This window comes from Cardiocondyla obscurior, linkage group LG20 (assembly GCF_019399895.1).
Source record: "Cardiocondyla obscurior isolate alpha-2009 linkage group LG20, Cobs3.1, whole genome shotgun sequence".
Taxonomy (NCBI): domain Eukaryota; kingdom Metazoa; phylum Arthropoda; class Insecta; order Hymenoptera; family Formicidae; genus Cardiocondyla; species Cardiocondyla obscurior.
The window spans coordinates 794228-819152 of record NC_091883.1 but is presented as its reverse complement, the minus strand read 5'-3'; the positions used below and the strand labels follow the sequence as shown (position 1 = coordinate 819152).

The window sequence follows — 24925 nt, the reverse complement described above, 5'->3', positions numbered from 1 at the left end:
GCTCCCGTTCGACGTGAGACGGCTGCGACGACCCGGCGACGAAGCAATTGTTCCGTTTCAACCACAATAACAAATAACAACGAAGAAAGAAGCGTGGTTCTCAAGTGAGAGAAAGCGAGAAACGAGTAGCCTGTGTATAGGTACGATAAAATCCATTTGTTGCATTGTCTGGTCATACGTGTTTAACGTTCTTCCCGTAGGTCACCAGTTGAATTGGTTGTGTAAAAGTGCCCGACGGCCTACGTAAATAATGATGGAGCCCAACGGTGCGGAATGCCCGTGGGGTAGCCTGTCCCGTATGCACCCTGTACTTACACGAGGGTATCAGCCTGCAGGAGCATCTGCAGATTCATTCAAAACAACAATTTATCAAGGCTCTCGTCAGCGCCTCCTCGTTGCAAAGCCAGCAGCAACAAAGTTTACCAGCGTCGACGGCAGCGGAAAAAATAGAAAAAGTGGATACATTAATAGCTATAATGAAAGACAAATTATCAATAAGACTTAGAACAAATCCGGCACTCGTACGGCCGCTCGCCGTTGTGCACACGCATATGTACCGTCAACAACGATTTTAGATAGATCTCCTTGCAGATCGGGCACTCAACGTTCTCGTTTTCGCGTTGAGCGTCAGGAACATATCGGCGATTGTGAGCGCGACGCATGTGACGTGTCAAACTGGCCATGTGAATGAATCGCTCGCTGCAATACGTGCACTTCTTAGGCTTTTCGTCGTGTACGTCTTTGTGCCAGGCGAGCTTCTTCTTCGAATGTAACACTTCGCCGCATATGTGACATACGTAACCTTTGAGTGTCTTCTTTATGTTAAGATGATGCCGGTTTTTGTGTTGCGTCAGATTTGAATATCTACGGAAAGTCTCGTTGCACATACTACATTTAAACGGCGCGTTGCGGGTGTGGCCGTTGATATGTTCCTCCAGCTTCTGTTTCGTAAGGAACGCTTTGTCACATACGGTACAAGAAAACGGCTTGATGCCCAAGTGACGTCTTATGTGAAGCTTGAAGTTTTGCTTTCGATTAAAATATTTGCCGCATTGTTCGCACTCCAATGGGTGTATCTTCAAATGATTATTAAACAGGACCACCGTTGGAAATTCTTCCTTACATATACAGCATTTAGAGATCTCGCGTCCTTTCGCCTCGATTATTTTTGAGCAGTCTTCGTGAAAGCTCGAACTTGCTTCTATTAATTTTTTGTTTTGCATGTCGCATACATGTCTTATTGATAACTTTTTTTCCATTATAGCTATCAATGTCTCTACTTTTTCTATTTTCGCCGCTGCCGCCGACGCTGGTAAAGTTTGCTGCTGCTGGCTTTGAAACGAGGAGGCGCTGACATTGACGAGAGCATCGATAACCTGTTGTTTGGAATGAATCTCCAGATGCTCCTGCAGGCTGATACCCTCGTGCAAGTACAGGGTGCATACGGGACAGGCTACGACCCCCACGGGCATTCCCGCACCGTTGGGCTCCATCGTTATCTCCGTAGGCCGTCGGGCACCTTTACACAAGCAACTCAACTGGTGACCTACGGGAAGAACGTTAAACACGTATGACCAGACAATGCAACAAACGGTTTTTATCGTACCTATACATAGGCTACTCGTTTCTCGCTCTCTCTCACTTGAAAACCACGCTTCTCTTTTCGTGTTGAAACGGAACAATCGCTTCGTCGCCGGGTCGTGGCAGCCGTCTCACGTCGAACGGGAGCAACAAGAGACACCTAAGTCCTTACGAGGTCAACGCGTGGCGCCTCCTAACGTTTACGCCTTTCACGACGTTCTTTAGCACGCGTTTGAGCGATATACGCTTGACTTAAAATTTGCTATTATATCATTTTCATTATTTTATTTTATCTCTTTTATTAGCGGCGTTGATTATATCTTGAGCCCGTTGCTTTAATAAAGTGTAGCCCCCAAGGGCAGTAAAAAACACCTATACAGGGTGTCCCAAACAATGTGTCACTTTCAAAAACTATGGGTAGAAAATTGAAATCTAAGACGAAAAGTCAAATGCAATTTTTAAAAATTCTCAATAGTTTTCGAGAAAAAAATTAAAATATATAAAATGTATAGACGTAAGAGCGACAAGGATGCTGCGCGTGAGTGAGCGCAACAGGCGACGGCGCCATTTCTAGCCATTCGCCTGTCGCGCTCACTCACGCGCAGCTTTCTTGTCACTCTTACGCTTATAAATTTTATATATTTTAATTTTTTTCTCGAAAACTATTGAGAATTTTTCAAAATGATAAAAGACTTTTCGTTTTAATTCGATTAAATCTACCTATTATTTACGGTATCGTCCACTGATCTGGGACACCCTGTATATTACTGTATTTTGTACTCGTTCAATCTTATACAGCATTATGCTGAGTAAATACATAATATATTATAATACTATTATATTAGTAATACTGCACATGTAGCTATTAAAATATCAATTACAGTAATATTTATGTATGTTTAATATCAATTAAACCAAACAGAAAATATATTATTTTATCACATATATTCGTTTTATATATATAAACATAATCATCTCTCATTATAATTATATAATACTGTATTTCTTCGTCGTTCAGTCTTATACAGCATTATGTTGTGTAAAATATATAATGTAATATTATTAATAATACCGCACATGTTAGCTATTTGAAATAGTAAATTAAAGTGATATTTGTTTCATACCAAACTAAACAGAAAAGATATCATTTTATCACATATTGATCTTATAATCAAAAAACAAAAGTATAATAGTAAATATAAAAAATTGTTTTTTAAAATAACAAAAATAAATAGCTTAATATATGCTATACAAAATATAATTTAAGAATTTTCAAAAATATTTTCTTTTTCGAGCAACGCTTTTAACAGTTTTATTTTCTCTTCATGTCGTTCTTGTTTTTGTTTTCTTTTTCTTTATAAATTTCTATTAAGGTTTCCAGTAATTTAGATTTAGTTGTATTATTTTTTGGTTTAGATTTTTGCAATAAAGTAGTTCTTTTAACATTGATTTCAGTGTTATTGGCACTTTGTATAATTTCTGGCTCTAAACTGTCATCTTTAGCAGCAATTTGTTTTATTTCGTTTTCATAGCTTATTTTAGCCCTTTTAGATCCAGATGTTGAATTATTCTTGATACAAATGCATTTTCTTCTAAGAATAGTTTTATAACGATTTTCGCATTGTATATAAGTTTTTTGTATATTTAAAAACGTTTCTAAATCATTTGTGTTCATTCGACTACGAAGTTTAGAGCGTTAAATTATATTATAATTCTCGCGTCTAATATGCGCTCCAGCGTCGCGATATTTCGAGTCTACCGTCGCGTATTTATTGATCTTGTCGATATCCTTGAATCGCCGATGGTTCAACGCGTTGTGTTTTCGGCAGAAGTCAGTCTAATCTAGTTCAAACCGAATATTTCGCTGACTTCGCTTTGTTTTCGTCGCCGGGTTCCGACTATCCTAGGCTCCGTACCGCGAAAAGACGACTAGTTTCGCTCGAACTCCGCACCTGTGCGTCTCGCCTTTGTGTATCGGCTCGCTCTCGCGCGACGATTTTCGATTCGGTTCTTTATATACATTTTTTTTCTTCTTGCGTTCTCAATAGCAACTCGGTGAATTCACGTCAGTGAATTCATTATTTCGGCGCCAATTCATTTCTTAATTATTGCTACCGCTGGAATGCAGGGATTCGCGCTCGCGGCAATCACCGGCTCGCGCTCTCAAGATCTCCGTCGTCCGCGGCAAGATCTCCGACGATCGAGTAGATCATTTATCTACTCTCAAGATTTCCGACGGATAAGCCGGGTCAGGAAGATTTCCGATCGTTTACTGAAATCCTTGCCTTCACCGGCGCGCTTGTATTTTCTTTGTGTTTTTTTTTTTGTTGTAAATACATTGAGTTCACGTTTCTGTTAATTTTAATTATTCTGGTTTTTTTTCTCAATTCCCGCGATCGGCTCTCTCTCTCATTTCCTCTCAACCAACTCACGCGTCGAGCTCATTGCTGAGCAAGTCTATTTCCACGCGAACGCGATCGCGCAAGATCACGTACAATTTGCTATTTGAATCCACATCATTTTTTATTTTTCAATTTTTCATTGGACCAGCTACTTCTAAATATTCAGCATATTTATCCAATACAAACCTGGTGCTTTCTTCAGACCACTCGTCAATGTTGTTTGTTACATTAACACTTAACTCATTTTCGTTACAACTGGATAATTTTGTTTCCTTCTCATGCATATTATTGTCAGGAATTTCATATCCAGCCTCCAATAATTCTTTTTTATGTAACATTGTTATGCGTACATCACCTAATAAAATATACAACTAACGTTAATGTAACATTATGTGACAAGTTAACCTTTATACTATAAAGAATATTTGATGCTCTTCTTATCATTAAACTAAAATGTATAAAAATATAAAATAAGATTACCTGCTTCCTCTATTTCACACAAAATACGATTATTACTTTCTATAATAGAATTATTCTGATATAATATAAATTTCTTAAATATTGTGCTCATTTTTTTTTGCATGAAAAACCGTCATCGATCGACCACCACTAGTTTAGTACTGTACAATCGTTGTGTGCATTAAATCGGTGTACCACTGAGAAAGGATTGACCAACCACAGTGGAACACTATGTAGTGACTGCACTTATATAATTTTAGTGCAACACGTATTTAGAATCAGTGCAAAGTCAGTGCAAGCGACCGAATTCACCATTAATTAAAAGACATAACATGTCTTAAAATCGGTAACAAGAAACCAACTTTCATGAGTATCACATAACAGTCGAAAACTTGACAAAAGGACACCTTAACGGGCCCGTTATATTCCAACTAAAATGTAATTTTAAATATGAGAAAACGACGCCACCCAGTGATGGGAATTATAGCTCCGAGCAACATCGATGTTGCTGGAGTGGGGAACCACGCACACACGCCAGCGTCCTGTCGGTGAGCGCGCTTCGCTCGGCTTTCAGAAGAGGACAGATATATATATGTTCCGTCTTCGTCGCACCGAGGCAGCTACGATTCGTAGCCTACGAATCGTAGCCTTCGAGTTACGGTGACTAAGACGAGTGCTCGCATCGTGCGAGCCGCGTGAATCGCGGGCACCAAGATGCATGTTTTTTTACAGGCTGTATGTTAGAATATGATGTGGTCTTCCGCACTACCCAGGAGGTGCCACTTACAGTGCGTTAGGTTTTTTAATGTGGACCTTCGCCAGTAGCCATATCATACCACATTTCTGAATTGTCCAACACGCAAAGTGTCCGACAAACTTAATATTAAATTGTTAATAAAAAAACTGTCCAACACGCAAAGTGTCCGACAAACTTAATATTGAATTGATAAAAAAAAAACTGTCCAACACGCAAAGTGTCCGACAAATTTAATTTTAAATTGATAATAAATAAACTGTCCAACACGCAAAGTGTCCGACAAACTTAATATTGAATTGATAATTATTAAACTTCTTTTTTTCATAAATAAATTATTTATAGCATTGTAGACGAGGAAGGACCAGCCATGTCACAATCATCTGCAGTATATAATGTTAGATGACTTTCTTGTTTTTATGACATGTAGAATATAATTTGTCTGTTGACATTAAAGATAAATGCTCTTCATTGATGTTAATATTTAGAGCGGTTTCTTTTCTCGCTTTTAATGCTGACTTAAACACGCATAAAGCATTTACGTTTGCAAGTGCAAGTTTGTTTCGTTTTTAGTTTTTATATCTGGTAAAAGGAAAAGATTCTTTCGGAATCGGCATTTGAATTTGGCAATGATCTAACAGCATTCAAGACAGACTTTAAATTAGGATATCGATGACTTTTTAAAATTATTTTCCACAATTCATCAAACTCTAATATTGCTAACAAATCTTTATCTGATTCTGAAAAATCTTTGTATAATGCAAACCACTCTTTCATCAAATCTTTTCATCAAAGCCTCCAAAGGTGCTCACCATATAAGAGACATCACGAAATGAACTTTCTCTATTACTATCGCGTAAAGCCGTATTAAATTCAAAAACTTTTAATTTTGATAAAAAGGCATCACGTATTGGCAGCCTTTTGCAAATGTCTTGTGCAGCTGTTACGTAAAATTGCAAACAATCTCGTCGAGTATTTGCAACAACGTCTGCATGTCCTTCCGTAATTAAATTATTTAGATATATTCGACATTCTTCTCCTAAATATATTTCATTTATTGAAATTTGATTTTCTGTTTTATCAAACTCTGGCATATCAATTTCTTTTAAACTGCTTAATAGCTCAGGTTTTAAGAAATTTCTACAAATGCCACATAAAAATTCTAAAGATTTTCTGTTTAATACTTAGATTTTTGTTTCTAGGCTTTGGAAAAAGAGATTGAAAGAATTAGAATGATACAAAATATGTTTTAAAAATAATAGGTAAGCTTTTGTATCAGGTTTTTGCATTATAGAAAGTATATATTCTCCAGATTTTGTTTTTCTATTTACTACTATTTCAGTTAAAAACAGAAATAGAGTATTCCAGTACTCAAGAAGTCGTTGAATACTTAAATACCGAGAAAGCCATCGTGTATTTGACAACTTTAAAATTTTGCGGTTTGTTTCCTGAAAACTTATAGCAAATTCTTCAAAAATAGCCGAACGTTTCGGACTACTGTTGATAAAAGTTGCTAATTTTTTAACAAATTCTTCGCAATGTTCTGGAATTTTACTACATGCATTATGTGCAATTAAAGCTGCGGAATGGCACGGGCATGAAAATGTTAATAATTTATGACAAAACTTTTGAAGTTTTGTTTTAAAAGATGAATATTTGCCCACCATAACATGTGCATTGTCGCATGACATAGCAATTATATTTTGAAATGGAATTTGCAATTTCCACATTTCATTTAAAAATGCATCAAATAATTTTTCCGCGCTACTATTTTTTGCGTCAATATTTATTAATTTTACTAATTGCGAACGACTATCTAACGTTTCAGGATCAACATACCGCACAAGAAACGTCATCCATTTCTGATTCGAAATGTCTGATGTTTCATCTACAAAAATTGAAAATTTATTATTTTGTAATATGTCAACTACACGATTTGTTTCTATCGGACATAAAACGTTGGAAATAATTCCTTTACATTTTTTTCGATTCATTGTCATGCCTTTTATTATTTTAGAATCTTTTCCTATTTCTTTAAACAATGTTAGAATATCTTGTGCCGTTTCGAATGAAATATTTTTTTCAGCAATAAATGCAGCATATCGAATTTCTGCTGCCTTCTTTTCATCATCAAACGGCACAAGTGATTCCACGTTCATATTTTTGTCACACATATCATTTATATCTTTTTTTTTTCTATTTTCATTGTTAATAATATCAGAGAGAAGCCTGAGAGCGGCCACCGGCGTCGATAGATGCAACTGTCCTGATGCGCCCTCTGAGAAAGTGGACGTCAACTAAGTAGACAACGTCCACTTTTTGAAGAAGTGTGCATGCACTCAATATGTCTATATAATTATATAGTCGTTGCGTCTTTCTCAATTCAGAATTAAAGATGCTCGAGCATTTTTTTAAATTTTTATTCGCATTTTGCTTGTTCTCATTATTGTTCCAATATGTGTTCAATAAATATATATATATTACACTACATATACTTGGTTCTTGTTGTTATAAATTTATTTCTATTTCTGTGTCTTTTCCCTTTTCCTGCTTTTTCTTATCCTTTCTTGTCCTCGTTTCTTTTTTATAGTTTTATGTCGACAATAATTTTATTAAGTAAATTAATCAGTCTCACACATTAAGTATAAAACAATATATATCAAGCGGAATAGAATAAGAAACGAACAAGCCTCAAACCTTCCAGAGAGGAAATTCTTTTTTTATAATTAATAAGAAATGAGATATCAAAACAAAAAGCAAAATATTAAGAAATAATCTATTTCTCCTGATATCAAAAGTCATAAAATTAGTAAACTCACCTGAAAGATAAACCGATTTCTAAACGAACTTATCAAGAATTTTGAAAGGATACGAATTAAGCAACTTAAGCAACAACTAAGACGACTGGGAAGCAGAATTATTACACCGAAAACCAGACGTAACAATATATATGATATCTTTAAAACATTTCAAAATTGTTTCGAAAATATTCATAAAATAATAATGAAATAAATGTATCAAAACTAACAAATTATAGAACGCAGTTATGAAATGTTTCAATAGTTAATATTTATAAAACATATATGTCATAAACATACAAAGAGAATGTGTCATTTGAAACCTAATATACGAAACAATTTGAAACGTTACATTGTTTCATGTTTAGTGGGTTATCGCTAGCATATAATGTATCTGCTGTGTAAGAACGAATAGTAATTAAATAAGTCCCTTTGTTAATCATACTCTGTTTAACGCCTAAGCATTACGAATAAAAGCAATCGAGAGTCAGTCGCACTCCTAGCTTATATGAAACCAAACGAAAAGATTCAGCCTCTCTATTCTTTTTCAATAAAGTTAATTATATTTCATACAATTTTAAAATGTATAAAAATGTGATATTACTTGAAAAATGTGTTTAAGAGGATTAATATCAGTTTTAAGTTATTATTTTACAAAACTTAATTGTTTTCAACAAAAAGGAAAATATATGGTACGTAAATAAAATACACGTCAAAGTATAATACATTTCAAAGAAGCTTGTCGCGAATTACTTTTAAACGACAATATTGTTAAGATTACTCAGTTTGTAACGTGAATTTTTTAACTTGTTTTACTTTTAACTATTTTTAACTAATTTGACATTTATTATTATTTATTAGCAATAAACAAACATTATGTCGAATCAGTATCATAAAGATTCGTATTATGATAAGTGCGCATACAACCAGTGCAAGAATGGAAAATTTTTGCATGGAAAACGATTATTTAGATTTCCACTACCGGGTACAAGATGTGATATGTGGATACAAAATGCAGGTATGTCTCTGTTTAATATTAAGTTAATAACACAAAAATTTACAATTTTACAGCTTATACATAAACGTAAAATTATATGTATAAAATCGTACGATTATACGATATGATTTATACATAAACGTTTCGATACTAAATTAATGTTCTTATTAAAATTTTTTTTTTCGAGAGATTTTATGGAGACAAGTAGAAAAGTCTTGTACCGTTTTGCAAAATTGTCGACTGTTTAAAAAAAAAAAATTAAAATGTCTATCGTAAGAGCGACAAAAAAGCTGCGGGCAAGTGAGTGCGATAGACGACGGTGAGTATTCTTGCTCGTTGATTCTGACAATTCTTTTTAGACAGTACTCGCTGCCGCCTGTCGCGCGCTCACTCAGCCAGCAGCCTCCTTGTCACTCTTACGCTAATATCTTTTAATTTTTTCACAATAACGATTGACAATTTTACAAAATGATATTGGACTTTTCTACTTGTCTACTTGATAAGTCCTACCTATTCCTTTTAGAGAGTTTATTGATCTCCTTGTATATTTAAAAATGTAATAAAATTTTATGTAATATATTAATTAAACTTAAATATTAGAAAATTATTTTCTTTAATTTACGTAAGAAGAAAATTAGAATTATAAAAACTTATTTCTTTCCATGAAAATATGGTGAATTTAAAGATGCTGTTTTTACATAATTTACATACGATTCCTAAATAATAAATGCGAAATATTAAATGCTCGATTGTAGGAGATTGTCTTAGGATGGTCAAATAATTGTTTGTTCGAGTTCTATGTGCACCACTTTATTTTTCACGAGAGAGAGCCCCGATCCGCACGGGGCCGGTCTTTTTATCTCTTATCCCGACGCTCCTACTTTTTATCTTATCGCCAATAGAGTCGAGTAATTATCCTGTTTGAATTTTCAACGTGTTACGGCCGTGTCGTCGACCCCGCGAACGGCCGTGAGCCTTTATTATTTTTCGGCGTCTGACAATAATATTAACACGCGCGGTCGAGGCGATAATCTATTTATAACGCTGCGAGCGGATCTCGCTTTGTCAGATATTAAAATATAGAATGATGCCTACAGCTCGGCCATTCTGACACATTGACCGTCTCGGTCAATCGCTACATTAACGAATCGTCGATTTCTCATAAACATATATACGGTCGCATCTGGTCAGGCGCTAATATTCCCGTGTACGGTCGCTGTGTTAGCTGAAAGCCGTCGACGTCCGTAACCACGTATCGATCGTGATCTAAGACTTTTTTTATAATATACGGGCCTTTATATCTTGGTATCAATTTCTTATTGACACCCGCTGCTGTTTCTACATTACGAATTTCGATGTAGTCACCGACATTATAACGGCGCGCTGCCTTTCTTCGCAAATTATACCTTTCGGCGTTCGCTCGTTGCGCTTCGTTTATTTTTTCGCTCGCTTTATTCCGCAGCCCGTCAAGGTCCCGCTGGACCTCGTGTTCTCTCATTAATATCTCTCGAAGAGAGTCGTTCGATTTTCCGCGTTGTTCTACCCCAAACAGTAATCTGGTCGGGGTTTCGCCGGTCACGCGACAAACAGTATTATTTATAGAAAACTCTACATCGTCTAAAACTCGATCCCATTTAGATGGTGTTTCGCATAATTTCGCTAACATGGGCGTTATCATCCGGTTGTATCGCTCCACCTGTCCGTTCGCCCTCGGCGTGCCCACCGCCACCAATACATGCTCAATCGTTTCGTTTCGCATACATTCTTTGAAAGCTTCCGACGTGAAGCATGTCCCTCGGTCAGAAATTAATCGCTTGGGCTTGCTATACGCTCGAAAATAGTCGCGCAGATGTCGGAGTGTTTCCTCGGTTGTCGTACTCTTACAAGGATAAAGTCGCACGTGCTTGGTGAATGCGTCAATAATTACAAATAGATGTCGATAACCCCGGCCAGTTTTTTCAAACGGCCCGACGTGATCCACGTGCACCGTCGCGAACGGCACGCTTTCCTTGGGTATGCTATGCAAAAACCCCTCGGCTTTCCCGTTCGGCGGGGAAAATTCAACGCATTTAAGGCAATTATCGATGTAGTCGCGTACCCTCGCTCGCATCTGAGGGAACCAATAAGTTCTCGCGACGTTTTCGATGACTTTATCGATCCCGACGTGACCGAGATCATCGTGGCACGTGCGAATCACGCTCGACTCCATCGATCGCGGGACATAGAACCGGAGTTTTTTATTTTTTTCTTTACGGTAGATGACTCCGTCGCGCATCTCATAATCTTTTACTTCCCTTTCTTTTTCTAATCTATCGCGTATTTTCCGAATTTCCGCGTCGCGATCCTGACAGACGGACAACGTTTTCTCCAGCGTACTGCCCTCGAGCACGAGCACGCTATGACACCGACTCAGCGCGTCCACGTGGCCCATGCGCTTTCCGGGGCGGTGAACGATCTCGTAATCGTAGTTCTGCAAGAGCAGAGCCCAGCGCGATATCCGGGGGTTCACGTCTTTCTTGTTTAGCGTTAACCGAAAGCTGTCGCAATCCGTGATTATCCGGAATTTTTTACCCGCGAGGTACACGTGGAATCTTTTTAACGCGCAAACCACCGCCAGGCACTCCAGCTCGAAGCTATGGTACTTCGACTCGGCCGGCGTGGTACGCTGGCTCCAGAACGAAATCGGGCGCCAAGTGCCGTCCGTTTGCTTTTGCAAGAGTATGCCGCCAAGGCCGCTAGCACTCGCGTCACAATGTAATTCTGTATCCGCGTGCGGCGAATAAATCGCGAGCACAGGCGCGCCCGATAACCGCCGTCTAAGTGTATCAAACGCGGAATTCTCGGCGGGTCCGAATTTATATCTCACATTCTTTCTTATCGATTCATACAGCGGTTTCGCCAATACCGAGAAATTTGGGATGAATCGACGGAAGTAACTAGCGAGTCCGACGAATCGCTGCATTTCTTTTGCACTGCGTGGTATGGGGTAATTAACAACGGATTCGATATTTTCGTCGCTCGGGCGAATGCCATGACTATTCACGCAGTATCCTAAGTACTTAATTTCGGTTTGAGCAAAGTAGCACTTATCGATTCGGAATTGTAATCTGTATTTACTCGCGATTTCGAATACCTCCGATAAAATTTCGATATGTTCGTCCAAATTTTTCGTTGCAACTAACAAGTCGTCCAAATATATTATAATTCGATTCGTCCGGATTAATGGCTCGAACACCATATGTATGTAGCGTTGAAAAACGCGCGGCGCGTTAGCCAGACCGAACGGCATTCTCAAGTACTCGAATTGGCCTAAGGGTGTAACAAAGGAGGTATATTTCGTGGATGCCTCGTGCATCTTTACATGGTGAAACCCGTCTTTCAAATCCAAAATCGAAAAGTACTTCTTGCCCTGCAGGCGATTGATATTATCGTCTATTAATTCGGTCGGGAAATTATCGCGTATCGTGATCTTATTTAATTCGCGGTAATCCACGCACAATCGGCTGCCGCCGTCTCTCTTTTTCGCTAATACGATCGGGCTCGCATACGGCGAGCTACTCGGGCGAATCACGTTCCTCTCGAGGAGATCGTCCAGGATTCCCCGCACGATCTCATGGTCGGCAAATGATAGCCGGCGCGGGCGGGAACTGATCGGCTGCTGGTGTTTCAACGCAATCACCATCTCGAAGTCGGGCACGCTTCCGGTACCCTGCAATCCCTTAAGATAGTGCGACGCGTATGCTCCGCGAATTCTCTCGGCCACGCCCGCGTCTACCGCCGAATTGATCTTGAGCTCGTCACACGCGCGGGTATGACCATCTCCGTACTCGACGTGCATCAACGCATCGACGGCGCGTGCCTCCTCGGCACTTGTCACTTTTATCTCGCTCCCGAGAGTTACATGGAAGTGCGGACAATTTAAAAAATTTCTGCCCAACAGAACATTAAATGCCATCGTCCCGCTCGGCACCGCGTAAAATTTCATATGTACTTTGACGCCGTTGATTTCTAAACAACCGGAGAAGGTGCCGCTCACCTCTAATTTCGAACCGTTTAAGCCGTAAAACGGGCTCTCGCTCTCGCCCGTGCGGCGCGTCTCGCACGGGATCGCTTCGCTTCTCACCAAACTTATTGGCGATCCCGAGTCCACCATCGCGTCCACGACGTATGTACATTTTTCGCCTGCGCTCTCGGGAGTGATCTTAACGCGTAACATGTATGGCTCCGGCAGCGCGACCGGATGCACCACATTCGTTGTGGCCGTCGCCGACGCGTTCTCCGCCACGCCTCGCGTCTGAGCCTGACCGCGTTTGGGGCACTCTCTCGCGTAATGCCCCGTCTCGCCGCATATAAAACACGTCACCCCCGCAGTCGCCTGTCCACCCCGGACCACGCCATGCCCCGACTCACGCCACCTGCCGCTCCTCCCGGGCCGCTCGCTCGCCGCCGGTGCCTCCGTTCTCCGACCGGCCGCCGTCCTCGGTGCGTCTCTCCGCGCCACGGCGTCTCCCGACCTCTCCGTGTCCGGTCGGACCTTCTCGAACGCCTTCAGCAGCTCGGCTCCCGTTCGGTAGCTCATCAGATGAGCCTGGTTCCTCAGCCGTAGGTCCGTCACCCCCTCGATGAGGTAGTCGACAATTTCATTGTCAGCGATCGGAATGCGGTTGGCAAGGATCATTTTGTCGTGATAATACTCACAAAATGATTCTCCTTTTCGCCAATTCCGCGCCTCAAACTCTCTTCTCAGGGCCAGTTTGCCTGGTTGCAGGTCAAACATCCGCCCCATCTCCTCGAGCAGTTCCTCCGTGCCCAACCCGAGGTATTCGACCCTCGAGTGGAACCAGGATAAGGCCCGTCCTCTTAATCGCGAACTAATTAACACTCGCACGGAGCCCTCATCGAGGTTGTATGACTGCCTCAGCAGCCGCAGTTGCTGCTTCCACCGCCAAAAGGTGTTATTCGTTCCGTCGAACTCGGGCAGCAGTTCTTTCATGCCGCGGACACCGCCCTGTGCCGCACTTGTCACGCTCCCGGCCGCCACGCTCCCGGCCGCGGGGGAGCTCCGCAACATTTCCAGCTCTCGCTGCAGCAGTCGTCGCTCTCTTTCGGCGCACTCTTTTTCTCGTCGGAGCAACTCGATTTCTCGTCGCATCGCTCCTTCGCGGGTCTCCCCTTCATCCGTTCCGTAGTCCTCCCGCGACTCCTCAATTCACGATGCTCCACTCCGCGCTCGACTCTCCGATTCTTCTTCGTCATCCTGGCTCGCGTCGTTTCTCGCGGGTGTGGACCTCGCCATCGGCACCAGCTCTGCCCATATATTCGGGTCATGCTCGCTCAATCTCTTTATTAGTTCGAGCTTCACTCCTTTCGTCGGCAAGCCCCTCGCACGCAGGGCCTCCTTGAGCTCGGCCACCGTGAAGTCGTATCCCGGTACGTCACTCATATCACCGATTTAAAAATATACTCGCGGTCCGAACGACTTATTATTGTCTCTCTCTCTTTACTACTGACCGTCCACTTGTTTGAGGTGCTGAGTTCGTATCCCACTTCTGAAGTTGTAGCAGATTGTCTTTAGGATGGTCAAATAATTGTTTGTTCGAGTTCTATGTGCACCACTTTATTTTTCACGAGAGAGAGCCCCGATCCGCACGGGGCCGGTCTTTTTATCTCTTATCCCGACGCTCCTACTTTTTATCTTATCGCCAATAGAGTCGAGTAATTATCCTGTTTGAATTTTCAACGTGTTTTGGCCGTGTCGTCGACCCCGCGAACGGCCGTGAGCCTTTATTATTTTTCGGCGTCTGACAATAATATTAACACGCGCGGTCGAGGCGATAATCTATTTATAACGCTGCGAGCGGATCTCGCTTTGTCAGATATTAGAATATAGAATAATGCCTACATATCTGAATGATTTTTCTTTTTTTTAATAATACATTTTGATCATACAAGTGAGTTTGGCTTTGGGGCATCTCTCATAAACGATTGATAGCTGAAATTGTTTGGCACCGTGTCTGTTTTTAAAAAGTTTATTTAAAAATTTATTGGAACAGTTTTATTTACAAAAATTTGTATTATTATAACAAAGCTGTTTAAGTGTATATTTTTGTTTTATGTGTTTTATACATTATTATACAAGTGTATATACATTATTGTACAAGTGTTTTATACATTATTTGACGTAGCGGTTAATAATTAATTTAATATAATTACAAGTTACTTATAATTAATATTTACAATTTAAGTTAAAAATTTAAAAAGTTAAAAGTAATTTAAATGTTTCTCACGCATTCAAATTATCACAATCAAATATGTAAATGTTAATAAATATTAGTAATATTATAGATGCCGAAAGACTTTAAACACTTATCTTTGCGTCAAAAATATAGACGTATTAAAACTATTGAAAAATATGATCAAGATATGATTACGTATCGTACCAAAATTCCTGTAACGAATGCAGAAGCACCGATTTGTCAATTGCCGAATGTTAATACAAATGTTTCTACAGAACAGAATTTTGTATTTCATAAACTCACTGAATGTAATAATTGCATATGTTTGACCGACGCTTCTAATGTTGCTAATTGTGCGACAGAATCTAAAAATATCGAACAAAGCAAAGATAAAGTATGTCGCTCCTCAGAACTATGTCATTGGCTAAATTTATGGAAAGTGAGACATAATATTACTCACGCTGCTCTATCAGATTTATTAAGCAAATTACGTACTTGTTGTTACCTTGATCTACCAAAAGATTCAAGAACGCTTCTGAATACACCTCGACATAGCATCATTCAAGTAGTGGGTGAAAATGGAAGTTTTTTTCATTATGGTTTAGAAAAGGCCATACTTGAACAATTGGATTGTACTAATTTCAAATTTCAGCAAGAAATTATTATGATAGACATAAATATAGATGGACTACCGATATCAAAAAGCAGTAAAAGTCAAATCTGGCCAATATTGGGAAAAATTTATGGTGAAAAAATATTTACACCATTTATTATTAGTGCTTATCACGGATATGTAAAACCACCTAATGTTCAAAATTTTTTAACTCCTTTTTGCGAGGAGTATAATAAACTGCAAAATACAGGTCTTTTTTTCAATGAGAAAAGACACAGTGTTCAAATTAGAAGTGTAATTTGCGACAGCCCTGCAAGAGCATTCGTAACTTGTACAAAATTGCACAACGGATTTTTTGGATGTGGAAAGTGCATGCAAGAAGGCACTTATTCCAATCATCACATGTTGTTTTTAGAATCTACCGCACTGCTTCGAACAGATCAAAACTTCAAGAATAGAACACAAGAAGATCATCATACTGGCGTATCTCCCTTTGAATCAATTATACAGTTACCAATGGTTACACGATTTCCTTTGGACTACATGCATTTAATATGTTTAGGAGTCGTGAAAAAAATGTTACAGTTGTGGGTAAATGGATATTATACATCAAAATTAAATGCACGAAAAGTAGCACAGTTATCAGAAATGTTAATTAAAGTGTCGAAATGGGTACCGAAAGAGTTTACTCGAAAACCACGTGCTTTGGATGAATTAACTCGTTGGAAAGCAACAGAATTTCGGGAATTCTTACTGTATTTAGGACCAGTGCTATTGATAAATATTCTACCTCCAGATTACTTGCAACATTTCAACGCATTACATTGTGCAGTACGAATATTATGTCATCCAACAGATTGCTTTCGCAATAATCGATATAGCAAAGATTTAATACTACAATTTATACAGTTATTTAGACACTTATATGGCATCGAAACTATTATTTACAATGTACATAATTTAATTCACATCAATGAAGATGTTCTTCAGTTTGGAGCACTTGACAGTTTTTCAGCTTTTCCTTTCGAAAACTACATGCAATCGATTAAAAAAATGTTAATGAAACCCGATAAACCACTGCAACAGTTATACAGACGAATTTCAGAAAATTGTCACAAAAATATTGAATATGGCAGTATAAATAAATCAAATTTTTTTATATTGAAAAACAAATATTTCGGAGTACTTCCAATGAAGTGTACTAATGCTCATCGTACGATTCAATTTCGTGAATTTTATTTGACTACCAAAAAACCTAATAACTGTTGTTATCTAAAAAATAAAACAATTGTTGTCATTGTACATATATGTTTCAACGAGGAAAATATACCTGTTGTTATTGGGAAGAAATTTTTGACACAGCACTCTTTGCCATACTACCCTTGCGATTCACGAAATATGAACATTTATGTGGTTGAAAACTTATCACACTTATTAATGTGGCCGATAACAGAAATTGCGAATAAAGCCGTCCAACTTCCATTTGAAGAACAAACATCTTGGTGTTGCTTTCCATTATTACACTCATCATAAAACAATATCCATTATAATTTCCGGCTGTAATAACAAAATTTATGTGTCTAATCAATTGTAAACTTCGAGCAACATATATATCTGATTATTGCAGGTATTAAACAAAAGTTAATGTAGTACTTTTAAGTTAAAAAGAATTTAAGTAAATATTTTGCATTTAATTTCTTAAATATAAAAGAAAACATAAAAAAACATAAAACAAAACAAAACAAAAACATAAAACAAAACATAAATATAGAAATAACTGTACATACGTGTATTAATCGTGTAATACGTGTAAAAAAAATAATGTAAAAAAATTAATATTTATCTATATATTTCTCATATTTTCAGAATGTCATTTCATATAGTGTTGTATAATGCATACTGCTTAACAGTGCCCACTACATGGATAAATTTTGAAAAAAGTATCTTTTACATGCCGCACAAGACGAAACATTTGACACAAGCTTGTATAAAACAGTCTTCTCCACGTAAAGATTGGAACGAAATATGTTACGATAAAATCTACGGTCCTTACGGTTTGTTTGTACATTTTATATTACATTACATGTAAAAATATAAAACAAAAATAAAACTCTTATCTAACAATATGTTACAGAGAGCTACAAAGATGCACGTGCAACAGAAAAAGTAATAAGTGACATGTCTACATCAGATGATAATATTGTTGCACATGCTCTAGCAGGAAATGCCGAAAAACCAAAGAGGCTGCTAAAAAAACGTAAATTTTACGGTAATCCGTCAAACAACGAAGGTATGTATAGGTTACATTATACATTTAAATGTTATATAATTATTTTATTTTTTAAATAGATTACTATTTTACAAAATTACATTTTCAATATTAATTTATACAATTGTGAAATTCCCTAGGTACTGAAAAACGTATATTGAAATTTCCTTCAAATTACGTTATTGACGAAGAGGAAAATGTACATACAGAGTCAGATAATAAAGTACCAAAACTTTTGGAAACAGTCTTCGACGATTGGATCGCGGTCGATGAGTTACCAAGCACGTCATTAACGCATCAAAATGTATATAACAAAGAAAGTACAGAAGCCCCTGAAGGTATATTGTTATTAATATTTAAGAATTGTTTTACAATTGTATTGAAAAAAAATGTAATACATATTGTACTTTTTTTCAAGATATACTAAAATTGAGCAGCGCTCAACAAAAAGAAGAGAAAGCAGAATCATCGAAAAGTATGCTTGAAATTTATTTATATTTTTTGTTTTATTATGTAATTTGTAACTAAACTTGACATAAATATATTTCTGGTTAATAATTGTGAATTTTATAGGTCAACCACAAATATTATCGGACGTTCCTCTCAAGATCAAGTTAATACATGAAAAATCTATTAATAATATTAGTGACGAAAACAATGAGGAAGAGCATACGTCCTGTTGTAGTAAGTTTTGTTTATTTATACGTTATTATTAAATAATTGTTATTGATAATTAATATTATTATATATAATTGATATTATTACGATGTTATTACATAATTGGTTCTTTGTTTTTCAGAAAAATGTTTAACATATTTTAGCGCTAAATTTGCGTCAGTTAAACGCAAACTAAATAGGATTATTCTCAATCTTGAAAATGAGAAAGATGTGCCAAACAATTTACAAATGCAAGAGGTGTCAATGTTGCCGACATTTCCACTGAATACAGTGGAACAAGTGGAATCATTCAACAATTTGTTAAATGATGAAAACGTTTGGCGGCAATTTGTAAATTTTTTTCCATTATTTCTTAAATATATACATACATGAATAATATAAATTGATTTTAATAAAACATTCAAAACTTATGCAATTCGTATAATTAAATTGTTCTAACTACTAACACAAAAATTGTTTTGTTACAGATTAACAAAATTTCACGAATTGGTGGGGAAGGTGTACCGAAAAACGTGCGAAACATTATGTCGACTATTTTTGGTTACGAGGTTGCGCAATTATATACATGGACAGGACAGAAAAAAACGCTATCTTTAAAAAAAAATCGAATAAGTGATGCAATCATTGGTATTTACTTTTCATTTATTTGTTGTTTGTGGTTAAATTATTAATTAGCTAAAAATCTTGAATGTGTCTTGTACGTGTGTTGCTTAATATTTGCAATAGTACTTCTTTCCAGAGCGATAGAGTCCGCTCTGACGTTTTCGAAAAACGTCCGGAGGGTGCTGAGACTGTCGCTCCTCTCCCGAGTGACAAAGTATTGCAAAACAGATATTCCTATATATTATATAGTTATTATTTTATTGGTTTAGCCACAAACAAATTACATATTGCATTTGTATGTAGTACATTTAATTGAAATTTTTTATCTAGAAAAGTATTATCTACATATCACTTTTAATTTCATATTCTATGATTCATATATACATTTAATTGTAGCATCACTTTTGAAGAACAGTAAAGTAACGATCACCGAGATAGAATCGTGTATGCAGGAATGGTTGCGACGATCTGGCGACAGACTGAGAGCATTATTAAAAAAATAAAATGTTTAAAAATGTTTAAATGTTTAATGTTTAAATGTTTTATGTTTTATGTTTTATGTTGTAATTATGTTTTATGTTTTTATTATAAATATATAAAATACATAAAAATAAAGTAAATAAAAATTAAAAAAACATAGTTCTTTATTTGTTTTACTCAGATGCTTTATAATATATATATAAAATTTGTTTGTTATTATAATTTTGTATTTATTCCAGTAATATTTTTTAAAAACAATGATAATCATAACTGTATTTTCTTTTTATTGTACTTTTTTATAAAAATTTTTTTAATTAAAATAAAAAAAGTACAATAAAAAGATAATACAGTTATGATTATCACTGTTTTTAAAAAATATCACTGGAATAAATACAAAATCATTAACATACACGACATTCAATAGACAATAAGTAAACGTATAATCGACATAATCTCGACTTATGGTTGACGTAAAGTCAACGATGTCAGCTGACTATTAGTCGAAAACTAGTCGACTATGTCGGTTAACTGCCAGTCGACTATAGTTGTGACATATGTCGGCTTTTTGTCGACTATAAGTTGGCATTCTGTTTAAATTCGAAGTCGACTTTATACTTTTTCTGCCGACTGTCAGTCGACGAAAAGTCAACTCTGTGCTATCTGGGTTGTCAATTTTAAAAATCAGCAAAGACATCTTCAACGCTCCCGCTACTGCTAATGCTAATGCAATTCACATTTGCATTTGCGTTCACATTGGCGTCGATTTCGACGTCGGTATCACTATCGCTGTCACTGTCAATGTCAGATGTGAGAAAGACTTGAGCGTCATCAGCTTTCTCAATGTATGTGTCCGGCAATCCGTCGGGATTTTCTGGTAAGGAAGTCGTTCTTCTTATCTTTGGTGCGGTCTTGAAAGCGGTGTACGTTCGTCTTAAAATATACGGAAACAACGGTCGTTTTTCTTTCTCAAACGCGATGCACTGTATTAACAACTTTTTCAGTTTCTTCGGTGTGTCGAGGCGTAGTTTATTTAAATTCGGTGACAAGCAACCGCGTCCTACGTTAAATAAAATGAATAGTGCATCGGTCTTGAGACCATACGGTATATCGCGGGCAAACAGTTCATACATTACTATACCGAACGAATAAACGTCACTTTGAAAACTGTACGGATTTTCGCCGATTTTCATTCTAAGGACCTCAGGTGCCATCCAACGGACGGAACCAGCCAGCTGGTGCTCGTGATCCTTCATACTTTTTTCCTCTTTAGATTTCATCACGTCGTTCTCGTCGTTTATTTCCGGCTGCTGTTTTCTTTGCTGGTTTCTCATTACTGCAAGGCCAAAGTCACCGATCTTTACGTTAAGTCCATCATGAAAAAGTATATTGCGGCTCTTCAAGTCTCGATGAATGATGTTCTGTGAATGCAAGTAGTCCATAGCTTCAGACGTTTGCCTGCAAATAACTACAATTGAGAATAACTCGATTGGATCTTCGTCCACATGTAAGCGTTGATAGAGAGATCTCCCATTACAGAAATGAGTAATAATTGCCAGATAAGGCTTGCAAATACAACCTGAGAATCCGAGTACGTGATCGTGTCGAAGTTTCCGTAAAACGTTTACCTCATTTTTAAACGACTCTATTTCTTCCGGCGTAGGGTCTGTGATTTTAAGTTTTTTTATAGCTACACTACTTCCTTGCCACTCGGCTTTAAAAACTGTTCCGTAAGTCCCTGATCCGAGTTCGTCTTCATATATGACTTCGTCATGCGTAACTTTCCAAATCCTTATAGAATCTCCACTAAATATACTATCAGAATCATTGGATTCCGCATCGGCATTGTCATCGGCGTCATCTTCAGTGTTTGATTTCTTCTTATTTTTTCGCGCCTTCCTCTTGAGCCTTCTTTGTTCATTGTATTTTCCATATATCCTTTCGTATCGCCATTTCGCCCGGACTTGAGTAGTCTTATCCACTTTCGGAACAAATATATCCGGGTTCTGTCTCTTTCGAGAGACCGAGGGAACAGGTACTGGTCTCGCACGAATTTGAACAATTCCCGTAGTTGGATTATTAGCCAGCAACCTCTCGTAATAAGCTCTGCGCCTTTTTATATGTTCGCACAAAGCGGGCGCGTAAACTACACACTTTGTGTGAAATTTTCTGTTGCATTCCGTGCAGTAAAGTCCGTAAAGAACACTTTTTGCACAAGAATAACAGAAGCCTAATAAAAATGTATTTCCTACAAAATTGTGAGCGAAAAAAACCGGAACGGGTATTTGTTCTAAAGTTTCAACAAATACTTCTTTGCATTGCAAGGTCGAAATATCTGTGTCCCAGGAAATAAAATACATAATTCGGTGTCTAATGTACGCTGCACAGTCTTCTAGAATTAATTGCCGCCGTTGCATAGGTTTGGCCATCGCTTGTCTTAAAGTAAGACCTTTCGCTATTTTTATAGTCGTATGTTGATTGTTAGGAAGATGTACCAAAAGTATAGTAGAAACCTTCTTCGTCTCTTTACTCATTTTTTTTAATTTTCTTAATTTTTCTAACTCCAATATTTTTTCCTGTTTATCTTCAAGCTCCATTTCTTTGCATTGTAATTCGTGTAGTTTATCCGTTCCTTCCATATATTCCTGCAAAAATTCTTTTTCTGGAAATGGTTTATCGTCTATAACAGATAACCAACGTCTAACGGCAGTTGCACAACATGATATAACTTTTCCTATATTATCTATTTCAAATTTTAAAGATTTTTTTTGTAAAAGAAGAGACTGATACGAAGCCGAATGACTTGCTGTCGATGTTGATGTCGATGCAATTGCTGGCTCTGATGGAAGTACTGACTTTGATGGACCTGGCTGGTCCGATTGAATTATGGATTTTGATAAACCCATAGGTTCAGACGAAATCGCTGGCTTTATGGAAACAGCTGACTCTCCTAGAATTGTCGATTCTACAATCTGCTGACTGTCGTCGTATCCATTGGATTTTATTATTTCATCCTCGTCTTGAATACTATCCTGAGTCTCTTTGTGCAATGTTCTAGACATGAGATAGTTCGTCATTTGTAAAATCTCTAGTTCTTCAAAATCGTCAGAATCGGTATTGGTAGTTGCATCTTGAACGTCAGGTTCAGTTCTTCTGCGCAACATTTTTAACGATGAGTAACTCGCTGTCGATGTTGACGGGACTGCCACATCTAGATCGTATTGTCTGCGTGACATTTTCAATAATGAGTAACTTGCCGTCGATGTTGATGGTACTACCACATCTAGCTCTCTCTTATTATTGAATTTATTACGCTCCGTCATCTTATTTGCATTTTTGGCAGCATTTTGGGTTTTTGCTGCCATACGTCGAGGCGCTTTAGTGGGTACATTCCTGCTGAATCTAACTGAGGGTTGTCTGCTTGAAGAGAGCCTTCTATTTTCATTGTCGTTATCTTGAAAGCACCCACACACTCCTCTTATAAGAACTCTAAACGACTCTATTTTGCTCACAGTTCTTTAAATAATTTACTAATGTTTTACTTTCTTTTCTGTTCCTGTTTGCTTGCACTACTTTTCATAATACAGCCGTTATCCCGCCGCATATATAATACATATATATGTATATATATGTTGCTGTTCTTCTTTGCTGTATTCTTTCTGTCACAGCCTATATGCTATGTTGAATTCCTGCAATCACATAATAATAACATGTAAATGCATTTCCTTTTTAACTATAAATAGTAATAATAATGTTATATGAATATATAATATGCAATTATAATATATAATAATAAATTATTGATCTGTTACGTTTATTTAAACTTTTTTGCAGGTACATAATGCATTATCCTTTTTTATATAATGCATAAATAAAACAAAGCTGGTACATATAGTTTTTCCTTACACCTTGCATTTGTGCCTGACTTTTGTCAGCAAATTAAATCCCTTGACAGCCGTCCAGATGGATGTTGCAAACCCGACCGATTTTTAAAAGTTCCGAAATGAAACTGTGGCAGGAGCGAGCAACACGCTGCTTTTAAAGGTCAGTGGTGCGCCGGTGCTGGCGACCTTCGCGATACAGTCCCCTCTCCTACTTGTCACCTTGACCTCTTCACGTGCCCATACTTCTTCTCCCTTTCCCCCTCGTCCTTCCATACCACCGTCTCTCTTTCGTCCACCGTTGTCCAAAATATCGGTACTGGCACTGAAAAAATCTGCGGGAGCACAATAATCACACGACGATCGCCGATGCAGAAATTCCCCCCCGCGAGCGTTAATCATTCCAATCGATTGCACGATACATGGCTCCATTTGTACGGAGTCTGTGGAATGTGCGAAACGCGCGCGACGAAAGGCGCACGACGGCTTGCGGCACCGGTGGCTTTCCGATTAGTCTCCGACGCAGCCCTGACCATTGTTCCTCCGCGGGTACAATACCTTACCGTGCATTTTGACGTGCACCCGATCGATGAAGCGTTTAAATTTAGATCTCGTTACGTCGCCATAGCATCTCATCGTTTTCGGATACCGATCGCGCACGACCGGGAGGGCGGGCGGTATCATTGCCGCTGCCGGTCGCCTGGCCGCCCATTCGATCGGCGATGATCCGCGCACTTGGTCGCACCACCGCGAATTCAAGTTCACGAGCGGGTTCAAGTTCAATTTTTCCGTAAGCAATTTTTTTACAAAAAAAATCACTCATTGGATTCGGTCGCCGGACGATGTTGCGAGTGGCACAGTATAGTCTTTTCTTCAATATTAACATTTTTGCTAGTTAACAAATGGATATCTCCGAGATCGAGTGTCCAATTTTTATATTTTTTTTTAACAACGTTACAGCATCGTCCGACGACCGAATCCGATGAGTAACTTTTTTTGTAAAAATATTGTTTAAACAATTGAAATGACTTCTTTTCAATTTTTAAACAAAATATCTAAAACTCTGAATCAATAGCAACAACCGTTACCTAATAACGAGCGTTTACGTAGAAGATATCAATTTGTTAACTAAGAAAAGAAAATAGCAATTTAATATTTTCCTTTAACAAATATTTAG

General features: G+C 37.7%; 3 protein-coding genes across 3 annotated transcripts; 1 reads left to right on the top strand and 2 right to left on the bottom strand.

The window, feature by feature from the left end:
- Nucleotides 1–491: 491 nt before the first annotated feature.
- Nucleotides 492–1493, bottom strand: LOC139110468 (zinc finger protein OZF-like). The gene has a single exon (XM_070670277.1). The coding sequence runs from the start codon at nt 1491–1493 to the stop codon at nt 492–494; it is 1002 nt and encodes a 333-aa protein (XP_070526378.1).
- Nucleotides 1494–17608: 16115 nt separating this feature from the next.
- On the top strand, nt 17609–18724 carry LOC139110330 (uncharacterized). The gene is made up of 3 exons (XM_070670009.1): nt 17609–17894; nt 17975–18447; nt 18528–18724. Exons 1-2 carry the CDS (start codon nt 17708–17710, stop codon nt 18187–18189), a joined length of 402 nt encoding a protein of 133 aa, XP_070526110.1. The 5' UTR covers nt 17609–17707; the 3' UTR covers nt 18190–18447; nt 18528–18724.
- A 1817-nt stretch (nt 18725–20541) lies between these two features.
- LOC139110295 (serine/threonine-protein kinase A-Raf-like) lies at nt 20542–24527 on the bottom strand. Its single transcript, XM_070669944.1, has 2 exons — nt 23774–24527; nt 20542–23556 (listed from the first exon to the last, which is right to left on the bottom strand). Exon 2 carries the CDS (start codon nt 23230–23232, stop codon nt 20545–20547), a length of 2688 nt encoding a protein of 895 aa, XP_070526045.1. The 5' UTR covers nt 23233–23556; nt 23774–24527; the 3' UTR covers nt 20542–20544.
- Nucleotides 24528–24925: the final 398 nt, after the last annotated feature.

What these genes read in the sequence shown, in the direction of transcription:
- LOC139110295 (XM_070669944.1), bottom strand. Translation starts at nt 23,232, where the DNA reads ATGGCAGCAAAAACCCAAAATGCTGCCAAAAATGCAAATAAGATGACG.
- LOC139110468 (XM_070670277.1), bottom strand. Translation starts at nt 1,493, where the DNA reads ATGGAGCCCAACGGTGCGGGAATGCCCGTGGGGGTCGTAGCCTGTCCC.
- LOC139110330 (XM_070670009.1), top strand. Translation starts at nt 17,708, where the DNA reads ATGTCATTTCATATAGTGTTGTATAATGCATACTGCTTAACAGTGCCC. An exon ending in TAAAATCTACGGTCCTTACG is followed by an intron (nt 17,895 to 17,974) that starts GTTTGTTTGTAC and finishes AATATGTTACAG; the next exon opens with AGAGCTACAAAGATGCACGT.